The following is a 25,207-nucleotide window of genomic DNA, read 5'->3' as shown; positions in this document are numbered from 1 at the left end:
TCTAGAAATATGAATAATAAATTTTATTATCAAGTGATGTAGAATAATTAAATAGAAACTTTATTTCTCTAATGCATTCCGAAATGTTGCAATTTGAAATGTGTTTTTTAGAGTGGTTTTGGAACATATAATTTGAAGGGAGGAAGAAAAGTTAAAAAAAAAACGAAAAAGAGAGATAAAAAGGTCATCACAATACAATGGGAAGAATGTAGGAAGAAAAGATGGAGGTGTAAAATCCAATTGCTAAGAAATGGTTATTTGTTATTGCATATTATGGAATAAGAGCTTCTTTTTTTTATCCATGTTTCCTTTTCTAAATATTTCTTAAAAATCTCTCCTCTCTCTGTAACCTCGCCACCACACCCCATCCATTCCTCTCACATTCACCCTCACCATTGCATGTTCTGTACTTCCATACGGTTCTTGCATTCAGATGCTCTCATATTTCTTTTTTTTTTTTCTTTTTACATCTCTCCTTTTTTCATCATTTTACTAACAAAAAAATCCCTGAAACCAATTTTGGTTTAAGGGTCTCCCAAAGAAACCCTTACTGATCAATTATATATTCTGAAATACAGAATTAGCAGTACATAATGCAAGAATTGAAATCAATTGGTGGAGTTTCGATTGAGAGCTCTTCTTGTCGCCCAAGAGTATAATGTATGCATGTATAAGTTTATTTCAAATTATGTTTTCCTTTATTTAACAAAATTATTTAGTATATTTAAAATAATACAAATATATCACAGAAGCATTATAACTTATACATTAAGAACAACTTTGATATACAAATTTGTTCATAAAGCTTTTTTTATCAGAAAACAAAATGTGTTCTTCGTTCTGAATAATCAAACGCCAGTTTGTGATGGAATATCCAAATATAAAGAGAAAGCGAAAGACATAAATTTTATGCTGTTTGTTTTAAACCATGCTTAGAACTAAGTTAGTATATTGATACATTTTGCTTCTTTTGAGTTGCGCAACACTGTTTCATGGTGAGGCTGTGTATTCATTTGTCACATTTAAAATACAATTTTAACGAAGTAGTCACACCTTAAAGCACACTTTTTTCTATTACTTTAAAACAATATTGAGATCATGTTTTAAAATACAGCCTCACATTTTTTTTTTTTAAATGAAGTTTCGCTGTAAAGCACATTAAAGACTTTTTCAATTAATCTTTTTTATTCTAGTAGTGTTTTAAAGCACTACTTCACCTTTTGAAAAAAATAAATAAATTTTACGAACATTATTTAAAACACAAGTAGTTTTATGTTCTAAAACACAACTTTACAAAATTTCAAAAAAATTATCTATTTTAGTAACTTTTTTTCAAAATTACCCCATAAATGTAAAAGACCCTTATTTATATTACCCAAAAGATAGCAGATAAGGTGATTGTAAAGAAAAATGAACAGCTATTTATACCAGAAAAAAAAAAGTGAAAACTTTGTCTAGCAGCCAAAGAAAGTACAAAAAAAAAGGTTAATTTAAAGCCAACAGTCCTAGTAAAAAGGACGTTCAATACACCTGAGTGTTTATTGTTGGCTGGCAACCGAAGAAAATTCTGGGAATCATTATTTTCTAGAGTTGTTTAGTTCACGAATACAGTTATTGAGATAATTTTTTTAAGGAATGAGCCATTGAAACTTGACCACAAACTCTATAATCCGACATAACGATAAACGAAAATAGGTAGAAAGAGAAAAGTTAGAAGAAAAGGCACGCGATATTGGCGCGGCTCAATCAGACCAGAGAATCAAAGGTGAATGATTGAAGCTAAGGTCAGTTTGAACCGTTCCAACACCTCGTGTTGGTGCCTAACTTTTTGGTATTGCTTCATTGAGACTCATCTCAACAACACTTGCATATATGCTTCAGATTGTGTGCAGTGTGGTGGTAGTGCCACTGCTACTGCACTGATCCCTTATTATATATAATAAAATTTGTTTGAGTGTAATGATTAGAGCATTTGATTTTGGTTGATTGAGAAGAACAAACAGAATCCTCCAAAGATATGTTGAATCTACTGATCTCTCTAAGATTGCCGGCCACCATTTGCCGCCGGCCTTTCAATTCTCTTAATATCTTCACCTTTATCATCGATATTTCCCTTCCCATCATCCATCTCACATTTCTATTTTAACTTATTCATACTCTTTAGCTGAAAATTTTTACAATAATTCTACACCATAAGGAATTCAACAGTTCTGGCAAATCATTTTTAATGCCATAGGGGCTTCAATATAAATGTTTTTGTTTTTACAGCTCAGTAAAACTAACTGCTACTCAGTCGGATCTGGAAATAAAACAAATAACTAATCCACACTAATTAAAAAAGTAAAGAAAAAAGTAAAAGGAGAGAAAATTGATAAAAAAGTGAGATTGATTTTATAAATTGTTTGACTGTATAAAAGTTATATATATATTTCAAATAATAAGACGTTGTTTTATATTAGTTTTTACCAACCATCACTCTTATTTACAGACGTGTACATCCTCCCCAAGGAAACCAGTACTTGTTGGGCAATTGGTTTAAACTTACGAATACATTCTTCTGAATTTGAACACAAAATTGCGTGTTTCAATGCATGAGTTGGGAGAGAATGATTTGTTACTTTTAGAATAAACATACTTTTAAGCTTTTTCAACTGTAATCTAAAATATGCACTTATAATTTATCAAGAATCCTTTTTGGAATATGTGCATATACTTACAAACGACCATGCTGACTCTATTCAGAGTATGTTGAATTAAATTTTGAGGGAACCTTGAAATTTGATGCCATGTTTTGTTTTGTTTTGAGTTGAATATCATCAAGTACCTGCATAACAGATTATACTATACTAGTGTGATGTTTTTACATAAATACCAGCTATCCTAGCATACAAACATGGTAGCTCTAAATGTTAAACAATTAGTTTAGGGGAAGCAAATATCAATGGATGTTAAAGCCGACTCATGTGGAGAGTGACACAAAAATATCATTCTATTCGGTACAATCAAAGAAAATGTGTTGGTAAATCCAAAGAGAAAGAGAAATGGAATGCACCAATCCAAAGTTTGCCGTCTGACAATTTGTTTCTGTTGTCTTCCTCATTATTCTCGAGTCACAATCTTCCATTGCATTTCATTCCAATGCTTTCATTTCCACCGTCACCTCTTGTCCGTATTTCATACCTTATAACCTTTTTATTTAAACAATCCACAGCTCAACTTTAGCGCTTTAACACCAGCAAGCCCTCCCTTAAACACCAGCAGCAAAGAAGGGCAGAAGTGGTTGCTGAAGTTCACTGCAATGGCGAGGCCAGAAAGGACGCGTAGAAATAAAAGCCTAGAGACTCTAATGGATTCGGACAAACCAGGAAGAGGAAGAAATGTGAACCAACAGGGACCCCAGAAGTCCACTCCTGGCTATGGCCTTGAATTCAGTAACCTCTCGTATAGTATCATAAAAAAGCAGAAAAAGGATGGAGTATGGATCAACAAAGAAACATATCTTCTCCATGACATCTCTGGCCAAGCAATAAAAGGTGAAATTATGGCAGTCATGGGGCCTAGTGGTGCTGGAAAATCCACCTTTCTTGATGCATTGGCAGGGAGAATTGCTAGAGGGAGTCTAGAAGGATCAGTTAGAATTGATGGAAAACCAGTAAAACTGAGCTCCTCTACATTGTTTATTTATGGATCCAAATTAGATATATGTTTTACTTTTCACCAAAAAAGGGGAGATATTCTCTCTTTCTATTCTCTTTAACTTAATAATGCTATATTATGGTGCAGATTACTACAAGCTACATGAAAATGGTGTCATCATATGTGATGCAAGATGACCAGCTCTTCCCTATGTTGACAGTTTTTGAAACATTTATGTTTGCAGCTGAAGTTAGGCTTCCTCCTTCCATTTCCAGGGCAGAAAAGAAGAAGAGGGTGTATGAACTACTTGACCAACTGGGCTTACAGGTATATATAATCCATCGTCTCTCACTCATTTACAGACATAAAATGGCAGGTTAATGACTTCATCCCCGTTCAGAGTGCTACACATACATATATTGGTGACGAAGGAAGGAGAGGAGTGTCAGGAGGGGAACGACGAAGGGTATCTATTGGCATAGATATCATCCATAAGCCATCACTTCTGTTTCTTGACGAACCTACCTCAGGCCTTGACTCTACAAGTGCTTACAGTGTTGTAGAAAAGGTTAAAGACATAGCTCGAGGAGGAAGCATTGTCCTTATGACCATACACCAGCCTTCATTTAGAATTCAAATGCTCCTGGATCAGATCACAGTCCTTGCAAGGTGAAAATTTCACAGCCTATATTTTCTTTTGTAGATAAAGCCTATATATGATGTTTATATTACTGTCTAAGGAGCCTAAATGAGGAGATATATAAAGCTTATTATTATATAGACCATCTGAATTTGATAGGCAATGATAGGAAGACCTAATAAGATATTGAATACATCAGTTTATGACGAGATAAGAAGTTACAACTGTGAGAAACTTGTAGGAAAACCTTTAGGGGACTTATACCTTGCTGTTAAGATTGTAAGTAGAATGGGCCTCAGCTCGATGTAAAAACAAGGAGAAACTCTAGTACTTCACATGGATGAACTGGAACAATATATTCACAACATATGAAAACAAATTCCTGACCAGATCTGCTTGTGTTTGATGATGTTGTAGGGGAAGATTGATATATATGGGCAAGCCAGATGCACTACAAGATCACATGTCCAGATTTGGAAGGCCTGTTCCTGATGGAGAAAACAGTATTGAGTATCTTCTAGATGTTATAAGTGAATATGATCAAGCAACGGTTGGGCTTGACCCCCTAATCCAATTCCAACGTGATGGCCTGAAACCTGACCCCGCAGCCATGACCCCTGTTCCAAAAACTCCAAGGACACCTTTCACAAGGAACAATCCTTCATCTAAGCACTTAATTAGCCTACGTAGCCAAGGATTTACTGCTGGAACACAACAACCTCATTCTGCACAGTTTAGTTATCGCGACGAGGATGACGATGATGAGAATTTCGATAACTCCCTAGAAAGGAATAGTGTCCCAACACCAAGGAATATGACCAGTGGTGTTCACCCACGTTTGGCTTCTCAGTTCTACAAAGATTTCTCAGCCAAAGATTTCTCTATCTGGCTTTACAATGGTGTCGTAGGAACGCCGCGGCGGCAACCATCATGGACTCCAGCAAGAACACCAGGATGGACGCCTGGGAAAACACCCATGTCAGGACCAAGAAGTGCAGTTTCCTACCAACATTCTGCAGCTTATCGGTATCCTAATCGCCCCAAAACTCCTGCAGTGGATAGTCAGTCTATGGACTATTCGGAAACTTCATATGCCCCTTCTCTTGAAGGATTTGAGATTGAGGAAGTGGTTGATGAGCCAGTTTTAGGATCCAAGTACGCAAACCCATGGTGGCGTGAGGTTGCAGTGCTCTCGTGGCGAACAGCACTAAATGTAATTCGCACCCCGGAACTCTTCCTCTCTCGTGAGATTGTGTTAACTGTTATGGCACTTATCCTGTCCAGCATTTTTGGAAATCTGAGTCATCATTCTTTCAAAGACATCAATAGGCTCCTCAATTTCTACATCTTTGCAGTGTGCCTTGTTTTCTTTTCCTCCAATGACGCAGTCCCATCTTTCATCATGGAGAGGTTCATCTTCATCAGGGAGACTTCCCATAACGCTTATCGTGCTTCTTCATATGTTATTTCTTCCCTCATTGTTTACCTCCCATTTTTCGCTGTTCAAGGACTTACATTTGCTGCCATAACCAGAGAAATGCTCCGCTTGAATAGCAGTCTCTTGTATTTCTGGCTGACACTTTATGCCTCGCTTATTACTACTAATGCATATGTGATGCTTGTCAGTGCACTCGTGCCTAGTTACATCACAGGGTATGCAGTAGTCATAGCCACAACAGCACTCTTCTTTTTGACCTGCGGTTTCTTCCTCAAGCAAACTCAGATACCCATTTATTGGAGGTGGCTTCACTATGTTTCTGCAATCAAATATCCTTTTGAGGCATTGCTAACAAATGAATTCAAGAACCTCGACTGCTACACAGGAAACAAAGCAGAATTATCCCCCGGACCTTTAGGAGACTTGAAGCCCAGCAAACATCATAACTCCAGTCTGCCAGATAACTGCTTATTAGGTGTAGACATCTTGTCCTCAATGGATATCAAAATGCAAAACATATGGTATGACATTTTAATCCTGCTAGGTTGGGGAGTTCTTTACAGGTTGTTCTTCTATTTGGTTTTGAGATTTTACTCCAAGAACGAGAGAAAATGAACCATTTACCGCCCCTTTTTATTAGGATAACATGCTCATATGCTCCGACCTGCTAAAAGCTGAAGGTCACAGCGGTTACGTTATTTCTTGTATCATTGCTATCATATTCGTCAGAACTCATTATATTCTGTTAAAGAAGCTTGCGAATTTTCTGCATCTGTTCCTAAGGTGCGACTGGCAATTTTTATGCTTACGAAACTACTACAATTAATTGCTCTGAGGAAACAAAAAACCATCATAAGTAAACCTATTATAACGGGGAAGATGGGTATAATAACACCAGCAATAGCCCGACCAACATTGTACTCCGTTCATACCATGATCAATGTTAAAATAGAAACCCTCCTATCAATCACACCACAATTTGCATGCTCTAGTAAAAAAAAGGAATAATGCTTCGGAGGCCTGACTTTGAACGATAAGAGAAAGATAGGGAGAGAAAAACTGACCCACCCAAATCTTTTCAATGTAACCTTCGGCATATTTGGATAGGAACTCAATCTTTCTTGTATCTTCATGTGCCCCAGTTGGACCCAGTACCAAAGGCTCCCGATTCCAAAACTCATTAACTAATTTTAATAAATATGGTTTACTTCCGTTCCCCAATACAGTAATCACAAACCTAAAATCAGCTTTAAAATTTGAAACTCGTTCGAAATTAACACTAACATTTTGTACATGGAGAAACGTCGAGACAAAACACATATTAACTAAATTACTCCTAGCCTTTGAGTTGCGCTATGGACATGTAAACTGAAATCAGGGTGTTTATAAGGTATTCATTTAAAGAGAGCCAGCATGTTGTGCAATCTTTCTTTCAATTGTACTTTTGTCTGCCCCCACTACACTGTCAACCTCTTTGCCATTCTTAACAAAGAAAAATGTGGGAACACTTCTAATATTCCAGCTTGCAGCAACATCTCTGGCCTCATCTATGTCAATTTTCAAAAAAACAACTTTTGGGTGCTTTTCAGCCAAGCTTGTATAAATGGGGGAAATGAAGCGACAAGGGCCACACCACGTTGCAGTAAAATACAGGATCGCCAATCGTGATGTCCTTGATGCAGCACTTAACTTCTTTTCCAATTCAGCAGCAGAATGAATACCAATGACTTGCCCTTTAGAATGCAACAAAAGTAATAGGTCATTAAATTAAATTAAATACAAATTGAAGGAAAGTCAAGAAAATTGCAACAAATGTTCCTTTAGGAATAAAAATGAAATACCAGAATCAAACATGTTACAAATGCCACAACATCGCATGAGTTTTTAGTTTACAGATTAATTAGGTAACGTAAATCTTACCGCTCTGCATCCTACACCATGAAGTTAGGCCCAATTTGCAAAGTAGTTTTCAATTACACAACCAAGAATGGTTTGGGCCATAAATTCAAGCCAATATCCATGTGTTTCCATCAAACTTGTAAAACTATAATGCAGGTGAGCAATTATGACGAAAATATTCATACTAAAGCGTTTACCACAGCCACATGAAAAGTATAGGCCGGAACATATCAGACAAAGAAATATTGTGTACTGTTTTTATTTTTCACATTAACTACAAGACAATGAAGTCAACAAAAAAAGTTTTTACCATCACCAGATGAGAAATACAAAGACTTACCGTCTTTTAAAGCAGATAAGGCTTCTTGAACCTGAAAAAATCAAGTCAACATAAAAAATTTAGCTATAACTAGATCATCCCATAGCACAGTATTAAGGATCATATAGTGAGAGAAAAACTTCCCGTCACTACATATTGCATTCCAATAAAGGAGGAAAGAGAATGTAATAGGACAACTATAGTAGAAGTATGAATACATAGGAAATGACAGATTGTAATTCGTTACATCACAATGTTATCACAAACAGTAGCCTACAGAAACTAAATCCGTTGAAAATAATACTTGATAATGAACAGAATAAACATAGTTACATACTAGATACCCAAAATCAAGATTTTACCTGGCAACGGTAATAGGAGTTAAGATTGCAAAACATATGGCTAAGATAAGTTTGAAAGTCCCTAAAATACATGTCTATGAAAAAACAGCTAAAAAAGTAGTAACTTAGTCTTGAGTCTCAATCAATCCCCTCACTGCTTAATCCTTATAGTCATCAGTCTCATAACTAGGGTTACAAATCACAATCAAGTTATTTTTTAGTATTATCGTGTCTGATTGTCTACTTTATGATCATAATGGAACCTTAGTACATGCCAATAGGGAAACCTAGATTATAGCATGCTTGGCAGGAATTTACTTATCATTATATCTTAGGGACCCTATCTCCAGTCTCAACAACCTATGGAATATAAAAATGAATAAACCTTACTCTTTGGTGCCAGGATCAGACATTCTACCCTGGTGTTCTGCTGGTAACCAAAACTAACAGTAACAGACATTCTACTATGGCCTCTACTTTTTTTCCTTTTGTAACTCCCTAATGTTTTGTCTGGGAAAATCCTAATATACACAATATATGATATTGTATGATACTAACACCTTAGATAGAATTACCACAAATAGAATCAGAAGAAAAGGTCATTGCATTTGGCCCTCCTTTTAACCAAAAAAGAAAAGAGAAGGATATGAAGTAACTCAACTAATAAAGAGAGGAAAGACCTTTGGCGGTAGATTTCTTGACTTTAGCCTACCTATATGTCTTGATCTCTTGCAAGAACAAAGGGGAAAACTAAGAAACTACTTCAGCATGCCACTGGAAGAAAATCTTCACTCAATGCAGCTGAATAGGCCATCTTTAATCTAGCACGAATGACACTATGACTTAATAGAAATATCATCCCCATAAAACAAGAATCCCAGATGATTGAGCTCAAGTGAAGCACCCCAAGAGCACAAGAAGCTCAACCGATTCTGCCAGTCTCAGTTTACTGCTTCTGAAAATACTTGATACTCTAGTGAATAAGTATAGTTTTAATATAGACAACTTCTATCATGTTTGTTCTCCTATGCACTAACAAACTAGCTAAGATGAATGCAATAATAAGGTATTATCTTTCATTGAACAATGCTAACATTTAAATATTGTTGACGTATCATGTTGACAAAAAATGGAACAGTTTGCACTAGTGAACTTCAGAATGCATTAGTCTGTACTTTCCACTGTAATGAAATATATCAACAGTAGAATAGTTCAATTGGAAAGAAGCTCACCATGTATTAATATGGGTTGGTGAAATTACTACATACAGAGAGTACTACGAAAAATGGTAAGTAGTTATTCGTTAGAAAATATCTTACCTTATTTCAAATTATATAGATAGATTTGAAGAGTTGAAATTGTGTACAAAAAAGTGTTTGAACTGCTAGTCCGCCAATGAGATAATATGATAAAAGACTCTCACCCAAAGAGCCATACATATTGGAAGTTGGAAGGTCGTAGAGCTAGTAAAACAGTGCCAAGATTTTACCAAGTTTGTAAAAAGAGAATGATATCTAAATTATAGTGGAAAAGTACAACCAATGAAATTTTGTCCATACGTTGCTGGTAGATAATATCATTATATAAACACACACACCACATATATATCATTATATAACAATCTATTTTCTAGATTCTTTTATGTTAGAAAAATAATGCTTGAAGATGATCTTGAGATTAACTATTCTCTGCTTCCAACTATAACATATATATCATTATATAACAATCTATTTTCTAGATTCTTTTATCGTAGAAAAATAAGGCTTGAAAATGATCTTGAGATTAACTATTCTTTGCTTCCAACTATAAATAAAGGACAATAACCAATTCTTAATTGGTTAGTTATTAAGAGAAGTCCTCACTCTATTTTATTGCATACCTTATCTGTAGCTTTAATGACACAAAGGAAAAATTGGAATGTTAGGTAAATGTAGACCCATTCAAAGTATTGGAGTTGCATCTCGAAATTTTAAAAGATTAGCAATATTCCTTGTATATACACGCATCAAGGAGCATCCAATATGTACCCTATCATGTACGCTCTTGATATTTTTTTCATTTTTGGAATATCAGGGCTTCACAGCATACCGCAAACCCTAATTGCCAAATGGATCGTTCTATCACTGAAAATATATCTATACTTACTTGGGCTTCAGTTTCTTGTTCTTTCTTGACAGAAGCTTCAGTCTTGATAGGATCTCCTTTCTGCTGCTTTTGTTTTCTTAAGCGAACATACTTTCTCCTATGCTCCTCAATTTTGCGTGCATTAGGTTCAACCTGTCCAGTAAAAAAAAATACAATTACAAAGAGCACAAGGATTCCTTCTGCAGGTTTCATGTGTCGAAAGAAGGTAAATTACCTTTTTAAGTACCGTACTTAGCTCTTCATCAAAATCTAACTTTGAAGCCACATGAAGGTCACTTGCTGCTTCTTCCCATAGTCCCAACATAGCCCTCGACATTCCTCTAACTTTGTATCCTTTGGCTGAGTCGGGGTTAATCTGGAACAAATAATAGATCCTTGAGTACAGAAACTCGTGGCACAGATATTGCTTTCACACCATATTTCTATGAGATAAGGAATAAAATAAACCTTCAAGGCAGTGTCAGCATCCCGTATAGCAGCGTTTGGCTTCTTCAGTTTCACAAAGACACTAGCTGAAAACAAGAAATCGAGATTTCCAAATGATACAGAGGGTAAAACGAACAATAAACTGTAAAGTGGGAAGAAAACAATACCGAAAGAAATTTATCGAAAGGCATTTGATTCTGGTAGGAATACACAGAGAGAATCCGTACCTCTTGTAGCATAAAGTATAGCTGATTGGGGATTCAACAAAATGGCTTCTGTCAGTTGGTCCAGTGCTTCGTCCAAATTACCTAAAAACTCATTAAAAAAAACTCAATTTTTAAACAAAAATAATGTCCAAAAAGCTTAAGTTGAGAGATTTGAGAGAGAGAGTAAACTATAAGTAATCATGAATTGAATTGCCTTCTGAGATAGCATCGACTGCTTTTGACTTTGCTAGTTGAGCAGCATTCATATTTTCTTCCGTCACTTCAACAGAAGGATCTCCCATCTGCAATAGCAATATAGCTTAAATTACAGAGTTGCTGAAACGTGGAAGGCATTGCAGTGAGTCCATACGCACAAACCATACACAATATATAATACCTTTTGAGGAGGGTCATTATCAGGTTCAACAACATCGGCATTATCCAACTCTATATCAGATTCTACAAGGTCGTCTTGAGCAGATAAAGGAGGGTCTGGCTTCTCCTCATAAGAATCACCTGGTTCCTGCATAAGTTGAGTGAGTAATAAAAAACGGAGATTCCAAAATTGATTCAGAAAATATGAAAAGGAGAGGGGAGGCTCACCGTTTTGGGTTGGGGAGGGATACGAGCACCGAGGCTGCAGCAGAGGGAGAGTGTGAGCGAGTGAGCGAGTAAGCGAGTGAGCGAGAATTGGGAGAAAGAGATGAAAAATGGGAAGAAAGCGAAACCTGAGGAGATAAGCCTTGAAGAAGGAAAGGGATGGAATGTGGAGGAGTGAGGGATTGGACCTGCATGACTCTATGAACTGCTTCAGCTCTCTCAGTTTCTCTTCCTCCATGCTCTCTCTCTCTCCGCCGAACAGACACTCCGATATAGGGTTCCGTCCGATCCACTCTTTCAACTCCAACACGCCTACAACTTTGCTCTATTTATAATTTATAATCAACGAATCCTTCCAAATTTGTCTTATTGGTATTATGTCATAAAATATTTTTTTAACAATTTTTTTTACGCTCGCTTATATGATAACTCTGTGATTCATCTATTTTAAATACACGAATCAATAAAACAAAACAGTAATACTTAATTTATTCTCAAAAAATTATTAAAAAAAATTATTAATATATCATGATCCATCGTATAATCATATAAAATAGGCTGAATACCTATTTTGTCCCCAGTTTCGCTCGAAAATGTCAAATTAGTCCATCCTTTAAAAAATGCGTCAATTACGTCCCCACTTAATAAAATTTGCATCAATGAACTTCCGTTAAATCCGTACAAACGGCGTTAATTATTTTTCTCTCTTATTAAGTAACGCCGTTTGTACGGATTTAACGGAAGGGATTTCATTGATGCAAATTTTATTAAGTGAGGACGTAATTGACCCATTTTTTAAAGGATGGACTAATTTGACATTTTCGAGTGAAACTGGGGACAAAATAGGATATTAAGCCTATAAAATATGAATCTCAATTGTTTGTTAAGTTAGTTTACTCATTCCTAATGATAGAAACGTAATTTTATAGAAATGTTAACCATGTATTATACTTTTAAATGTTTTTTTTAATTAATTTACATTAAAATAAAGTGTGTGTAAGTTGTATGCATATTCACATGTAATATTAATTAGATTTTTTTCATATAAAATTAGATGTCATAAGCTACTTTTGAATAAATCTCACTTTGAGGGATTCCTGAGAAGAAGAAAAAACCATGTCTTCCACTAAAATATTTTAATTAACTTTAAAAATAATATCTCAGTTAAAAATTAAATTGTTATTTTGGGTTAAAAAATTAAATAGGTAGATAACGTGGAAGTTAAGACAAATAGATATGGTTAGAAGGTTAAAACGAATCAATTTGAGATAAAGTCTAGATAGATCAGTTTATGCTTAAGGTTGACATGAGTCGACCCAAGTAAAATATTTTCAAAGGCGAACCATGATTGAAACTTGATTGAATTCGATCATTAGAAAAATATGGTCGAAATTAGGTTGAATTCGACCAAGTTTTTTGTTGAATTTTTGGAGTCGGTCTCGATTGAAATTCTACCAAGTCAGCTACAACTGAAATTTTGTCGAATTCGACAAGTCAGTCTCTATCATAATTTGGTCAAATTCGCCCAAGTCGACCCCTACCAAAGTTCAACTAAATTTAGATAAGTAAAATCAAACTGAAATTTGGTCAAATTTGTCCAAGTAACTCTCAACCGGAATTTAACCAAGTCAAACTCGGCTTAAATTCGATCAAATTTGGTCATGGCCTAAATTTGATCAAATTCGTTCAAGTTCACTACTACTGAAATTTGGTAGAATTTTGTTGAGTCAATTCTAACTAAAATTTAGTCAAATTCGATCAAGTCAATCACGACCAAATTTTGGTCAATTTTTGCTGAGTTCTCTCTGACCAAAATTCAACTAAATTTAACAAAGTACAACAATCGAAATTCAGCTTAGTGATCTTGGACGAATTCAGTTGAGTTAGTCATAACTGAAATGGGCCAAATTTAATTATGTCAGTTCTGACTTAAATTTGTTGGAATTCAACTTAGTTAATACTATCCAAAATTTAGTTGAATCCTATCGAGTCAACTCTGAATAAATTTAATTGAGCCAATCCTGACTCAGATTGAGATTGGTCATCCCCTAACTTAAGATAATCTGATTAGTTTGATTGAAAATTGTGACAAGTCTATTTAAACTAAAAGTTGAGATAACTAAACTTAAATCGAAAGTTTAATAATATATTTTAAAAAATAATATTTTTTCATAAAGAAAAGTTTCAACTTTTATCCATGAAACTTTGGTGAACATTTTAATCACGTGGGCTTTTTCAAAGGATGATTTTCTTCCTATGATTTTTTGTTTTTGTTTGCCCAAAAGAATGTGAGTTAAGGCCGGACTTTTTCAATTGGAGGATTTCTTTTTCCTATGAGTTTTTTTTGGACCAAAGCATGTGAGTTAAGCCATAGGACCAAATTGATACCTCTACATAAAGTAATTAAATGAGAGAATGTGTGTGTTTAGATAGCATAATGAATTAAACACTTATGCTTTATTTGTTTCAAAACAAGTAAATTATGGTGTTATTGTTGTTTGGATAACATGACGTGCAACAAAATCAAAGTGTTGATGTGTTGGAAAAACTTAGATTCGGTCCCTACAAGGTTGAAGAGATTTTTACATGCATTGTAGAGTTACTCTTCATTTTTTCACATCCATTGCAGATATTCAATTACATGCCGATAAGATATTCCTAATGATTGTCATAGACTCAAATATTCTTTAATGTTGAAAGTGACATTAAGAAGGTGAGTTGATCATTTTGGCTTTACATTGTTTCCTTAATTTTCTTGCTTTGTGGTTGTACGGTTGGTGTTAGATGAGTTCCATGTTTTCTCATCATTTTTTCTTGAAATCTTTCCATTGTATTTCCATGGCTACTTTTTGAGTTTCTTTCATTTCCTCATAAAACAATTCAATTTCTTCCATTATATCCAACTCTATACTCTTAACTTCCTGCATTTTACTTATTCTTTATCACCTAGAATACTGTTATGTTCTCATCCAGTGATTGTGAGAGAAAGAGTGAATTCATGGTAATAAATGGAAATGAGCACATTCTAGAAACACAGTAGAGGAAAGTATATCTTTGGTCATGATGAGCCCTTATAAACACTGAAGCTGCTTGATTATCTGTCTTTTTTACATGATTGATTTGAAAGGTGGCGGAGAAAAAGAAAGAAAAAGTTAGATGCTACCAAGAGTTTTTCAGGATAAGGATTTACTTTGGAAATATAATCAGACACAGAGCGCAAAGTTTTAGGAAAACAAGAAGACAAAAGGTTCAGCTTTGAGATAAATATTAAATACTATTTTTAATATGTAATTAACTTTTTAATTGTTAGAAATAATATATACAAAAGAAAATATATTTATTAAATTTAAAGAATGTGAGTGAAGAATTTGACGAGGCACTCCGGTATCATCAGTATCATTTTCTTTGCCAATAAATAAGGTATTTGTTTCTCACTAGCCTTATGAAATACAGTGCATTCTTCTCCTTGAACCTTTACTTTACTTTCTCTGATCTCTCATGTATTCTTCTTATACCTTTACTTTTTCTCTGATCTCTTTCTATTCTACTTGTATCATTCTCTGATCTCTTTCTCTGATTTTTTTCTGTCTTCTCTTTCAATGCTTCTGTTCATGTTTATCTCTATATCTTCTTGCCTTTTTGTTACTCGTTTTTTCTTTTTATGGTTTAATAACAAACATATTTCGCACAACTTCAATGGAATGTGTATATACTCACGGGTACATACTTCATACTTTGATGAATATGAATGCTAGTACACTCTCAAGGTATAGACGAGAATGAATGCTAATTTATCAGTCATGTTTGTCATTTAATTTTGTCAGAAAAAAGATAGAAAGAAAAAAAGCTACGTAGTTTTTCGTTTAGGAGCTTTTAATTTTGTATCATTTTGCAGATGCAGATGGCGAACAATAAGTGTGATGAGTCTATGACGAAGAAAAACATAGATTTTGCGAATATGGAGGAACTACTACAATCACAGAAACAACAAATTACTGATTTAGAAAATACAAATATTCTGAAAGCTGATCGAAAGAAACATTTACAGGAGAGTTTAAAAGTGGTTCTGAATACGATAAAGAGAGAAACTTTGATGGATAAGGAATGTGTGAAAGGTATGTATATTTTTCTTGTTTTTGAGTAGTGGTTGTAGTTAGTATTAAATTTATCTGTATCGAAAACTCCTTGGATATTTAAATATTTTTTCTTTACCTGGAAAATTAAGATGTATTACTCTTCACCAGTCATGCTTGTTCTTTTAATACTTGAACTTCTTTTTTGTCTTAGTCTCTTGTACAGTGTATCATTGAAATATGGCTTTGATTGCTTCTTGTGTTTTGGACCTTATACGCTAAAACATAACTTGAAAAAATTTCAGAATTAAAACAATTGAAAGTGATGAACTCTAACATGAGTGATGAGCTGGAACGTTTGAAGAAAGAGAATGAAACGATGACAAAGGAATTGACAGAGAGTAAGGCATTAACTGATCAGCTGAAGGAGAAACTTTCTGAGGAGAATATGCGGATGACGATGAAACTTATTGAAGAGAATGGTCGGATCATAAGGAGATTTACCGAGGAGAATGGGCGGATCATGAGGGAAACGGAAAGAAGTGAAGTCCTAAATGATATACAGCCGAAGAATTTTACTGAAGAAATTCGAAAGGTTAGTGGCAGTCAGAGCCTTTGGATTTATGTTAAATTTAATGGAAGCTTGTTTTTTCTTTTTATCAGTATGAGGTAGAACCATGAAGTTGTTTTGATACATCCTAAGGATGAGTTTAAATTATAGTGTAATTTGTTCTAATTTGACAAGTTGGCCTCAGAATAATATATTAGAAATGTTGTTCTAATTTGACAAGTTGGTCTCAATAATATATTAGAAATGGTATCAACAGGATGACTATGAAAAACTCAAAGCAAAAGTGGTTGTGCTTGAAGAAGAACTAGAAAACTCAAAAGATTTCAACCAAGCTCTAATCACCAAAGAGCGTGAAATTAATGATGAGCTTGGGAAGGCTCGGAAGAAATTGATGGAGGTGAGATTTTGATATTAACGTGTCTCTATGTTCTTAATTGTGTTTTTTTTTTTTATTATAGAGAGATGCTTCCATGAACGATTATGGACCTGGTCACACAATTTTGTTCCAAGTCCATTTCATTATCTGTGGTTCAATCGCAGGAAATTACGGAGATATCGTGTCTTTATGACAATATTTGTGTCAGAAGAGTGGGTGAGATAGACACTGAGCCTTTCATTAGAACTTTCAGAGCAAGGAAAAAAATGAGCAAAGAAGAAGCAGAACAGACAGCTTTGAAAATGTGTTCATTATGGCAGAAGAATGTGGAGGACCCTCATTGGTATCCATTCAAAATAATAACAATTGATAGTAAACCAACGGTGTAACTTCTTTTCACATTTACATTCGACACATTCCCTTAACATAGATAATGAATATGATGAGTATTACTTGGTTGTTTCAGCAAGTTTTAAACGAGGAAGATGGAGATCTCATAAGATTGAAAGAAGAACTGGGTTTTAGAGCATATAAAGCAGTGGTGGCAGCTCTGAAGGAAATGAATGAATACAATTCGAGTGGGAGGTTCATTGTAAGAGAAATGTGGAACAAAGAAAAAGCAAGGAGAGCTACATTGAAAGAAGGAATTGAATTCATGATAAATCAAACAAAATCAAAAAGAAGGAAAACGGTGGATGATGAAGATAGTGAGAATCATGATGATGGAACTCCATCTATAACAAAAGGCTCTGAAGTTTGATAACCATCTGTGTTTATATTCATATTTAAATAGACAAATAGGTTGGTTTAGCGAACTTAGTAACTTTTTGTTAGGTCAGAGCCTGGCTTATTTAACTATGTAAATCTGGTCTATTCTCCCATCCAGACACTCTTGTGTCTTTGGTTATTAGTAACTTTTTGTTAGGTCAGAATCTGGCCTATTTAACTATGTAAATATGGTCTATTCTCGTCTCCAGACACTCCTGTGTATTTGGCTACTAGTAACTTTATGTTAGGTCAGAAACTGTCCTGGCCTATTTACCTATGTAAATCTGGTCTATTTTCACTTCCAGACACTCCTGTGTATTTGGCTATAAATTGTTCACGTTTGTGTTATCTTAGTGTTATTTTTACTTGCCGTGAGATTTAGATTTTATCAGTAATAATTTTTAGAGTATGTTTGGGAAGATTTGCCTTTCATAAATGTGAGGAATTCAAATACATGAAGCAAATGCACAAACTATCCTTTGCCTACTATTTAGCTGTGTTTTACCACTGGACAATTACCTATCTTACAACGCTCTAAAAGCTAGTTGTAGAACCCCTTTTGTTCCTTAAAAATGTAACTATTTTCTGTTTGGTATATCATCTTGTATGAACAAAAGCACATAACTTGCAATTATGACTGAATTAATTTGTTCAAATGCAGCAAGAAAAAACTTGGCAGTTTGCAAACAGAAGTATTTATACTGTCATGTCAACAGGTTTGTGCTGTAAATTCATAATTTATGTCCTTGGATACTGCTTTTGAAACAGGGGAAAAATATGACAATACTGGTATGCAAAATGTGATAGCAAAATTGGAAAGGGTGAAGTTAGTAATTGCTCTGGATTTTTCACGGGCAATATAAAAAAAGATTATAAAAGATAGCTTTATTAATGAATTGATTTGATTGATGAATTATAAAAAACAGAGTTAAAAAATCCCAATTTTCCATTGAAAAACCACGGACTTATGAACAAGATCCTTGAGATGGACCAAGCTCCACAATTTTCTAGCACAATCAATTGCTTCACCTGTTACCTATTCCTGTTTTTGTCAGAAACATCATTTTTTGTACTCGTGGGATTTCCACTATTTCCATCAAATCATCTTTACACTAACTAAATATATATCCATTGTAATGGTAGTTAATTTTCCAACTAATTAGTTGCTTAAAAACCAAAGTAAATCCAACGATGTTGCTAAACCTGTAGTTCGTGAATGGTCAAGATTCGAATGGCATGTCAAAAGTAATGGTAGCATCAGTGATGAATGTAACCATGGTTTTCTAGAACTGAGAAAGACACGAAGTTGGGACACTTGACAACTTCTGCACGTGTTCAAGGCATGACAGAAACACAGATGTTAGATATCATGGTATGAGGAAGGCTGCATCACTTGCATATTCTAGTGACAACTATTTGTACTGTCCTAGGGCTGTACAACCCTTATAATGTTGGCTTTCTCACGTTCTCTCATTTTCCTGTAATGAAATTTTCATTAAGTACATGTCATTACGGATTGGGTGAAAGATGATTGTGAATAGTTTGAAGTATTTGGCAGACAATACCTGTTGTATATGGATATTTTCAGGGTTATGCATCAAGATAAATGTTATTGTTTGTCACTAATTTGTTAATTTGTTAACATTTTTTGTAATGTTCAACGAAATAACTTTGAGGCAATATTAATTATGTTTTTTCGTCAATATCATAAAAAAGTTGGTACAATAATTTCAACTAATAACACCATAAAAATGATTTCAATCCGTGTCAGTACAAGTAATTTTGATCAATACTAATTAAAAATAATTTCAATCGATACCATCACGAAAAAGTTTGTCCATTTCACTAGAAACTTTTTTAAATAACTTTACAAATAATAACATCGACAAAAATTGAAAAGAATAATAAAAATTCATACTAAGGTAGAAGAAGTCTTCCTACCACTATATCATGAAAATATGCTCCATATCCATCATAGCTGTAAAGAGATTGCATAGAACATGAATCACAGCATGTACTTCCAATAATAATGTATTTTAATTGTAAGTGTTTTCGTTTGTGGCCCTTACAATAATAGTATCCGACAATAAAATAAAATGTTACCAAAATTGTTACATTTTATTATGTCATTGTCATCGTAAAAAAAGATAAATGTTTATTTTATTAATGATAGAAAATACATCGCACTTAAATGTTATCATTTCACCGTCAAATCCCGAATTAAAGAAAAAACAATGACAAGATATTCATGTAAAATATTTATGATGTTTAAAAGATGTAAATATTTTTCTTTGTTTGTTATTAATAAAAAGCAATAATTTTATTTTGATTTAAAGTTTTCGACATTGGACAAATAAATAACACACCAACCACTTAATAGCATTGTCGCTTGTATTTTTCTTATTGGTTTCAAATGCATTTTATCATTTTGTATTTGATCATCAATTGTTTTTTCATTTTGTCTCTTGTAAACAAATTTATTTGTTTTTGTCTCTAATTTTTTTGACACAATGGCAGTAATGAGTAATCCATTAAGTGTTGATGTCACGGATTAAGCACGATGACAAATTTATATTTCGAACTTCTTTGTTTAATGAAAAACCCAAAAAGAGAATGGAGATATACGTAATATACTTTTTCTAGGATTTTTCATCTACTTTCAATCAGAGGATAATAACACTATTTCTAGCCCATTAACTGATTGCTTTTTTTTTTTCCTTTAAAGAACACAATAAAAAAAATGCACATAAAAGTTGAACTCAACTATCATTGCCATTAACTCAGCCAACTAATCACTGGCTAATTAAAGAAAGGGACGAAATAGAAACTGTTTTTGCTGAATGGAATCGGGAAAAACTCCTGCTACCTCTGTCCGGAAACACTCCTCCTTCACCGATCGGTCCGTCTCCTCTAGTTTCCGGTGCGCTCGGTATCAGAATAAGTGGGGTGACCTGCAAGAAACACTCCGACGCTCAAGTCAGAATTGGCAAGTCTATGTAATTATCACAAAACAGAGAGTTTACCTTCTCCTTCGATTGGTATTTATATGGTTTCAGAGAATATTACCCATTAATTTACCTCTTAATGGCTTTCAATGTTAATCTTAAATACTCGACAACGACCGTTACCTCATTAATTACACATTCATGAGCATTCAACCGCTGTCTCCAAACAGTTTTAGAGACCCGCATCATATTAGACTAAAAAACCCGATCGAACATATTATATTTGAGAGATCCGATCGGACACGTCTGTGCACTCCCGGTCGGTTACTCCGCCCTCTGTAATAACATAAACTAAAAATTTCATGTGGAACTAAAATGAAAAAGCAAGATGTAAAAACTATTAGGGATAAAAACACAAGCTTTGACATGCAGTTAAAGTTTTACAGCAGAAGACATAGTATAACGGTCGTGAAGCTTGAACCAAGACGCAGAATAGGACAGAGAGCAATAACCAAGAGACAAAGGCTTAGTAATAATAACTTTTGTCTCTCACATCACTTTCTGCTTATTTTGTTTCTAACCTCTTCTAAGGTGTGGTGTAGCCCCTGAAAACACCAGGTGCCCCCACACCCAACAAAATATGCCCATCGCCCATAACAGTACATTTTACAACTATAAACCACAATTCTATTATTTCAAGTTCAGCCCACAATCACTGCCGACCATAAATTGATGCTTAAATTTCAAAATCTAGATTAAGAAAAGATAAGAAGCATTAAAACCACTCATGCTTTTGTTGGAAACATGTCAAAATATTGTTTTGACTGGTTAAACACACCTATGGCATAAACACTAAACACAGCAAACAATCACATCTTGTTGGATTTCGCAAACATCGCTTTAGTTTTGACAATTTATATATACATATATATACATCACCTAACAATTTTAATTTTATCCTTTCTGTAGGGATATTCTATAATAGTGTTTTCTTTTCTATGTGATGTGAGCATATCAATAAATCTTAAACCAACTGGCAAATGAAGGATGAATTAATCAAAGTTGGTTTGGTGGCATAAATCGGCCATCCTTACCAAGGTGGCGATCACGTTCACAACCAACTTTTTTGGCAATAATAAAAGCGGTGATACACGCCAGACGGGACATCGCAACCAACCATCCAAGGACAGCTGCTATAACATCTCTATTACAAGTTTTCAACGGACACAAGGATTCAACAAAAGTAAAAGCCATGTTTAAAGCAAAAGTAATAATTACAATCAACCAGAATCCAACAGCAATAACTAATGGAACAGATATCCACTCCCCCCAATGTATTAATTGAGAAGAAAAAGGAGGAGACGGCACAATGGGGATTGGAGGAAAAAAAAAAGAAGGAAGAAATTCGAAAGTTTGGTGCCAAAGAAATTTGGGGCCCAAGCTACAGAATACAACCAACATACGCACAGGATTTAGCAGGTAAAATATGGGCTCCGACTCTGACAAAGCAAAGTCGAGAGGAAACTTGGGCAGAAGATACATCTTCTACAATTCTATATCATTGACGGGATCATGTTGGATTTGATCCTGGTCCTCTTTAAGACTAGACCTTCGCAACTCTTCTATGCTCCTTACCACTTCAGACATTGAAGGGCGCTTGTCTGGGTATTGTGCTGCACAATCAACTGCAAGTTGCAACAACTGAACCATCTCCTCTTCCACATTCTGATACCTAAGGAGCTCAAGATCAAAGACCTCAGAAGTCCACTCTTCTCTAACCACAGATTGAACCCATCTGGGAAGGTCTACTCCTTCCTCATTCAGGAGAGCATGGGTAGGCGCCTTCCCAGTCAGAAGTTCCAAGAGTAACACACCAAAACTGTACACGTCTGCCTTCTGAGACACCCTGCGAGGATCAGTCACCTCAGGTGCACGGTAGCCGGCGACCCGGTTGGGGGTAGAGGAGGGGCCAACGAGGTGTGCAAGGCCAAAGTCAGACACTCTGGCATCATATGACTTGGTTAACAGGATGTTGGATGACTTTATATTTCCATGAGAAACATTAGGCCCTCGTGAATGCAGGTACTCAATGCCACGGGCAGCTCCAAGCGCAATGCCTGATCTCACTTCCCAATTCAGTGGCGTCCTACCCGCCCCTTTGTTTCCTGTAATCAAATAAAGATCAGAAACACCACCCATGGTACCGTACCACAGTAGGTACACTAATGAGTAATGAATGAGCCTTGGCCTCAGGTCGTATTTCATACAGTTCCAATGAGCCTATGGGATTTGGAAGCCGTTGTTGAAATAAACAGTGAAAATTTACAACTTGAAAAAGAAAATAAAAAAGTACTTAGAACACAAATCAGTATCTGCTTAAAGCCTAGTCTAGTAATAGCAGGAGAAGGAGAGGCAATTCAGATAAACGACCATTCACGTGATCCATTGGGACCTAAAAGATATAGTGCGAAATCACATCTTCAATAACCCCATCAATATACATAAAAGAGGGAATGTAAAATGCATTTAAGATTCTAATTCCTAAAGCATGTCACCGCAGATGCAGAGAAATGAAAAATCACTAACGTAGCCCATGCCATGATGCATTGCCCAAAAAAGAAACTCAATTACAGTCAGTAATGATTGACCAAGAACTGGAAAAGGGCGAAATTGAGTGAAGGGATACTGAAAAGAGAGAAGGAATGGAAAAGCTGACTAACCATGTAAAAGTGCAGACAAGCTTCCCATGGGCATGTAATCATACACAAGGAGCTTCTCATCCCTACTGAAATAGAAAGCTCTGAGAGGAACCAAACTCTCATGATCCATTGCTCCCACCGCTTCAATCTTCTCCTTAAACTCCTTCTCAGAAATCGTGACATCCTTCAACCTCTTCACCGCCACCACCGGCCCTGCCTCAAGCACCGCCTTATACGCCGTCCCGAAAGTCCCTTTCCCCAAAACCTCCGCCGAAGCCCTGAGCAAATCCTCCAAATCGAACGCCCTAGCCGCATTCCCGAAAAACACCAACTTCTTCGCTGCCCCACCACCGTTCACTTCCGCCTTGTTCCCCGCCGAAACCGCAGCGACAGCCGCCGCAGAATTTCCGTTGGCATGACCACCGTTCTCGACATCCGGAATCCCCTTCTCCGCAAGAACCGGAGCATCGGCCTCAGGATGTTTGACAGTAGCAATGTCGACCGCGCTGGTCTTCTTGGCAGTTTTGCTCCGGCACAGGAAAATGAAGAGGAAGACGAGCAGCAGAAGAAACACGACCGATCCGACAACAATCCCCGCAATGGCGCCGGCAGATAACTTGTGGGAGGTGTGGCTGTTTGGCTTGGAGTTGTTGTCGACGGAGATAGGATCGGCGATATCTCCGGGGCAGAGAGAGAGTGGGCGGCCACAGAGGGAGTTGCCAAGAAAGGAATCCTGAGGGAATGTCCGAAGGTTGAGGGGGACAGAGCCGTTGAGGAGGTTGTTGGAGACGTTGAACTGATCCAGGCTCAGTTTGCTCAAGTTGGGGATTGGGCCAGAGAGCTGGTTGTTTTCCACAAACAGAGTCTTCAACCGGGTCAGGCTGTTGAAGTCGGTCGGAAATGGGCCTGAGAAGTTGTTGAAGCCCATGTTCAAGCGAACCAAGTCGGGTAACTCGAACAAGAACGACGGGATAGCACCGCTCAGCAGGTTCCGCTGAATGTACAGGTTCCGAAGGTTCACGCACTTCGCCAGATCTGAAGGCAGGGAACCCCGCAGCGCGTTGAAGCGGAGACTGAGGGTGCGCAACTGTGTCAGATTGCCGAATATTCCGACAGGGATTTGGCCGGAGAGAGCGACGCCGGGAAGGTGGAGCTCGACGACGTGGTCGCGCTCGCATTGGACACCGGCCCAGGTGCAGGGGCTGTCCCTGGTGGCGTTCCAGAAGAGGGTTCTGCCGCCGACCGCAGAGCGGAGAGCGAGCAATGCGGCTCGCTCGGCTGCCAGATCTGCATCTGCTGCTGCGAGCATGAGCGCCAGCGTGGCCGCCACAACCACGAGAGTGTGCTTGTGAGGCAGCATTGGTGAGTGGAGGCAACCTCAGCAGCAGGAGGAGGCGGCTATGGTCTGTTTGGATTTTGGATATAATTAGGAACGTATGAGATGGGAGAGGGAGCAGTGAGAGAGTGACCAGCCAAACAGACCCAGAAGCATAAGCACAGAAGATGCAGAAGAAGTTGGACTCTGCACTTTCCAAATAATATCTCTTTTTTAAATTAAAAGTCTTGGAATTAATATAAGACTCCTCTGAGTTGGATTTCGATGCTCCTTAGCACATAACATAACCCTACCTCCCTTCCTCCCCGTATCTTTTTCGTATATCTACGTATTTACTCACTCTTCAATAAATACACTATTAATTTTATTTATACGACTAATTATTAGTTTTGTCACCACTAACTAAATCAATTAAGTCAAAAACTTAAAAATATTACAAATTCGTTAAGTATTTTAATGATACTGTTCTCTAAATAAAAGATTTATCTCAGTGGTGTTATGAAGAAAAATACGAGTTTAAAGTAATGGTATTTAAATTTGTGTAGTGGTGTTAATTAAAATATATTTAGTATAATGGTGATGGTCTAACTAAGGAAATAAAATATTTGAAAAGGAATTGAGTAAATCTGTGATACTCGGTTTGGTTAAGCGGTGGATTTATTAAAAGGAATGATGTCATACCACCACAGCACCCAACAACCAGATTCCCATTTCCTGGATACAAAATGTTCGAGAAATAAAGTGAATAATTCAACCCATCTTTGGTAAGTGTTATGTTTGTTAGATAAA

The 25,207-nt window shown here is 36.1% G+C and overlaps 4 protein-coding genes across 5 annotated transcripts; 2 read left to right on the top strand and 2 right to left on the bottom strand.

Annotated features, from left to right (window-relative positions):
- Positions 1-1,276: 1,276 nt before the first annotated feature.
- On the top strand, positions 1,277-6,485 carry LOC148205310 (ABC transporter G family member STR-like). The gene is made up of 5 exons (XM_088102955.1): positions 1,277-1,784; positions 3,212-3,652; positions 3,784-3,963; positions 4,037-4,305; positions 4,694-6,485. The coding sequence occupies exons 1-5, from the start codon at positions 1,770-1,772 to the stop codon at positions 6,327-6,329; spliced, it is 2,541 nt and encodes an 846-aa protein (XP_087959081.1). The 5' UTR covers positions 1,277-1,769; the 3' UTR covers positions 6,330-6,485.
- Positions 6,486-6,615: 130 nt separating this feature from the next.
- On the bottom strand, positions 6,616-11,966 carry LOC124843975 (TPR repeat-containing thioredoxin TDX). The gene is made up of 10 exons (XM_047320820.2): positions 11,779-11,966; positions 11,654-11,687; positions 11,448-11,573; positions 11,265-11,352; positions 11,072-11,152; positions 10,866-10,930; positions 10,633-10,773; positions 10,419-10,550; positions 7,954-7,984; positions 6,616-7,447 (listed from the first exon to the last, which is right to left on the bottom strand). Exons 1-10 carry the CDS (start codon positions 11,886-11,888, stop codon positions 7,113-7,115), a joined length of 1,143 nt encoding a protein of 380 aa, XP_047176776.2. The 5' UTR covers positions 11,889-11,966; the 3' UTR covers positions 6,616-7,112.
- Positions 11,967-15,104: 3,138 nt separating this feature from the next.
- Positions 15,105-17,784, top strand: LOC148205309 (factor of DNA methylation 4-like). 2 transcript variants are annotated; one of them, XM_088110343.1, is made up of 6 exons: positions 15,105-15,150; positions 15,546-15,765; positions 16,029-16,318; positions 16,551-16,691; positions 16,835-17,053; positions 17,137-17,784. In XM_088110343.1, exons 2-6 carry the CDS (start codon positions 15,546-15,548, stop codon positions 17,428-17,430), a joined length of 1,164 nt encoding a protein of 387 aa, XP_087966469.1. In that variant the 5' UTR covers positions 15,105-15,150; the 3' UTR covers positions 17,431-17,784. The 2 variants fall into 2 exon arrangements, with proteins under 2 accessions (XP_087966469.1, XP_087966472.1); XM_088110346.1 differs by lacking the exon at positions 15,105-15,150 and adding an exon at positions 15,172-15,417.
- A 3,760-nt stretch (positions 17,785-21,544) lies between these two features.
- Positions 21,545-24,634, bottom strand: LOC124843965 (putative inactive receptor kinase At1g48480). Its single transcript, XM_047320807.2, has 2 exons — positions 23,104-24,634; positions 21,545-22,548 (listed from the first exon to the last, which is right to left on the bottom strand). The coding sequence occupies exons 1-2, from the start codon at positions 24,440-24,442 to the stop codon at positions 21,929-21,931; spliced, it is 1,959 nt and encodes a 652-aa protein (XP_047176763.1). The 5' UTR covers positions 24,443-24,634; the 3' UTR covers positions 21,545-21,928.
- Between the last annotated feature and the right edge of the window lie 573 nt (positions 24,635-25,207).

The sequence above is a fragment of the Vigna umbellata genome, chromosome 1, assembly GCF_029865625.1.
Source record: "Vigna umbellata cultivar VRB3 chromosome 1, Vumbellata_1.0, whole genome shotgun sequence".
Taxonomy (NCBI): Eukaryota; Viridiplantae; Streptophyta; class Magnoliopsida; order Fabales; family Fabaceae; genus Vigna; species Vigna umbellata.
Note: the sequence above shows the minus strand (reverse complement) of the source record. Positions and strands in the feature narration are given on the sequence as shown.

Excerpts from the sequence above, each read along its gene's own strand:
- LOC148205309 (XM_088110343.1), top strand. The coding sequence starts at position 15,546 with ATGCAGATGGCGAACAATAAGTGTGATGAGTCTATGACGAAGAAAAAC. Across the intron at positions 15,766-16,028 it reads GGATAAGGAATGTGTGAAAG|AATTAAAACAATTGAAAGTG; the intron begins GTATGTATATTT and ends AAAAAATTTCAG. Across the intron at positions 16,319-16,550 it reads TTACTGAAGAAATTCGAAAG|GATGACTATGAAAAACTCAA; the intron begins GTTAGTGGCAGT and ends TGGTATCAACAG.
- LOC124843975 (XM_047320820.2), bottom strand. The coding sequence starts at position 11,888 with ATGGAGGAAGAGAAACTGAGAGAGCTGAAGCAGTTCATAGAGTCATGC. Across the intron at positions 11,688-11,778 it reads TTCAAGGCTTATCTCCTCAG|CCTCGGTGCTCGTATCCCTC; the intron begins GTTTCGCTTTCT and ends CCTCTGCTGCAG. Across the intron at positions 11,353-11,447 it reads ATAATGACCCTCCTCAAAAG|ATGGGAGATCCTTCTGTTGA; the intron begins GTATTATATATT and ends TTGCTATTGCAG.
- LOC148205310 (XM_088102955.1), top strand. Across the intron at positions 3,964-4,036 it reads TTGACCAACTGGGCTTACAG|AGTGCTACACATACATATAT; the intron begins GTATATATAATC and ends ATCCCCGTTCAG. Across the intron at positions 4,306-4,693 it reads CAGATCACAGTCCTTGCAAG|GGGAAGATTGATATATATGG; the intron begins GTGAAAATTTCA and ends ATGATGTTGTAG.
- LOC124843965 (XM_047320807.2), bottom strand. The coding sequence starts at position 24,442 with ATGCTGCCTCACAAGCACACTCTCGTGGTTGTGGCGGCCACGCTGGCG. Across the intron at positions 22,549-23,103 it reads CTTGTCTGCACTTTTACATG|GAAACAAAGGGGCGGGTAGG; the intron begins GTTAGTCAGCTT and ends ATTTGATTACAG.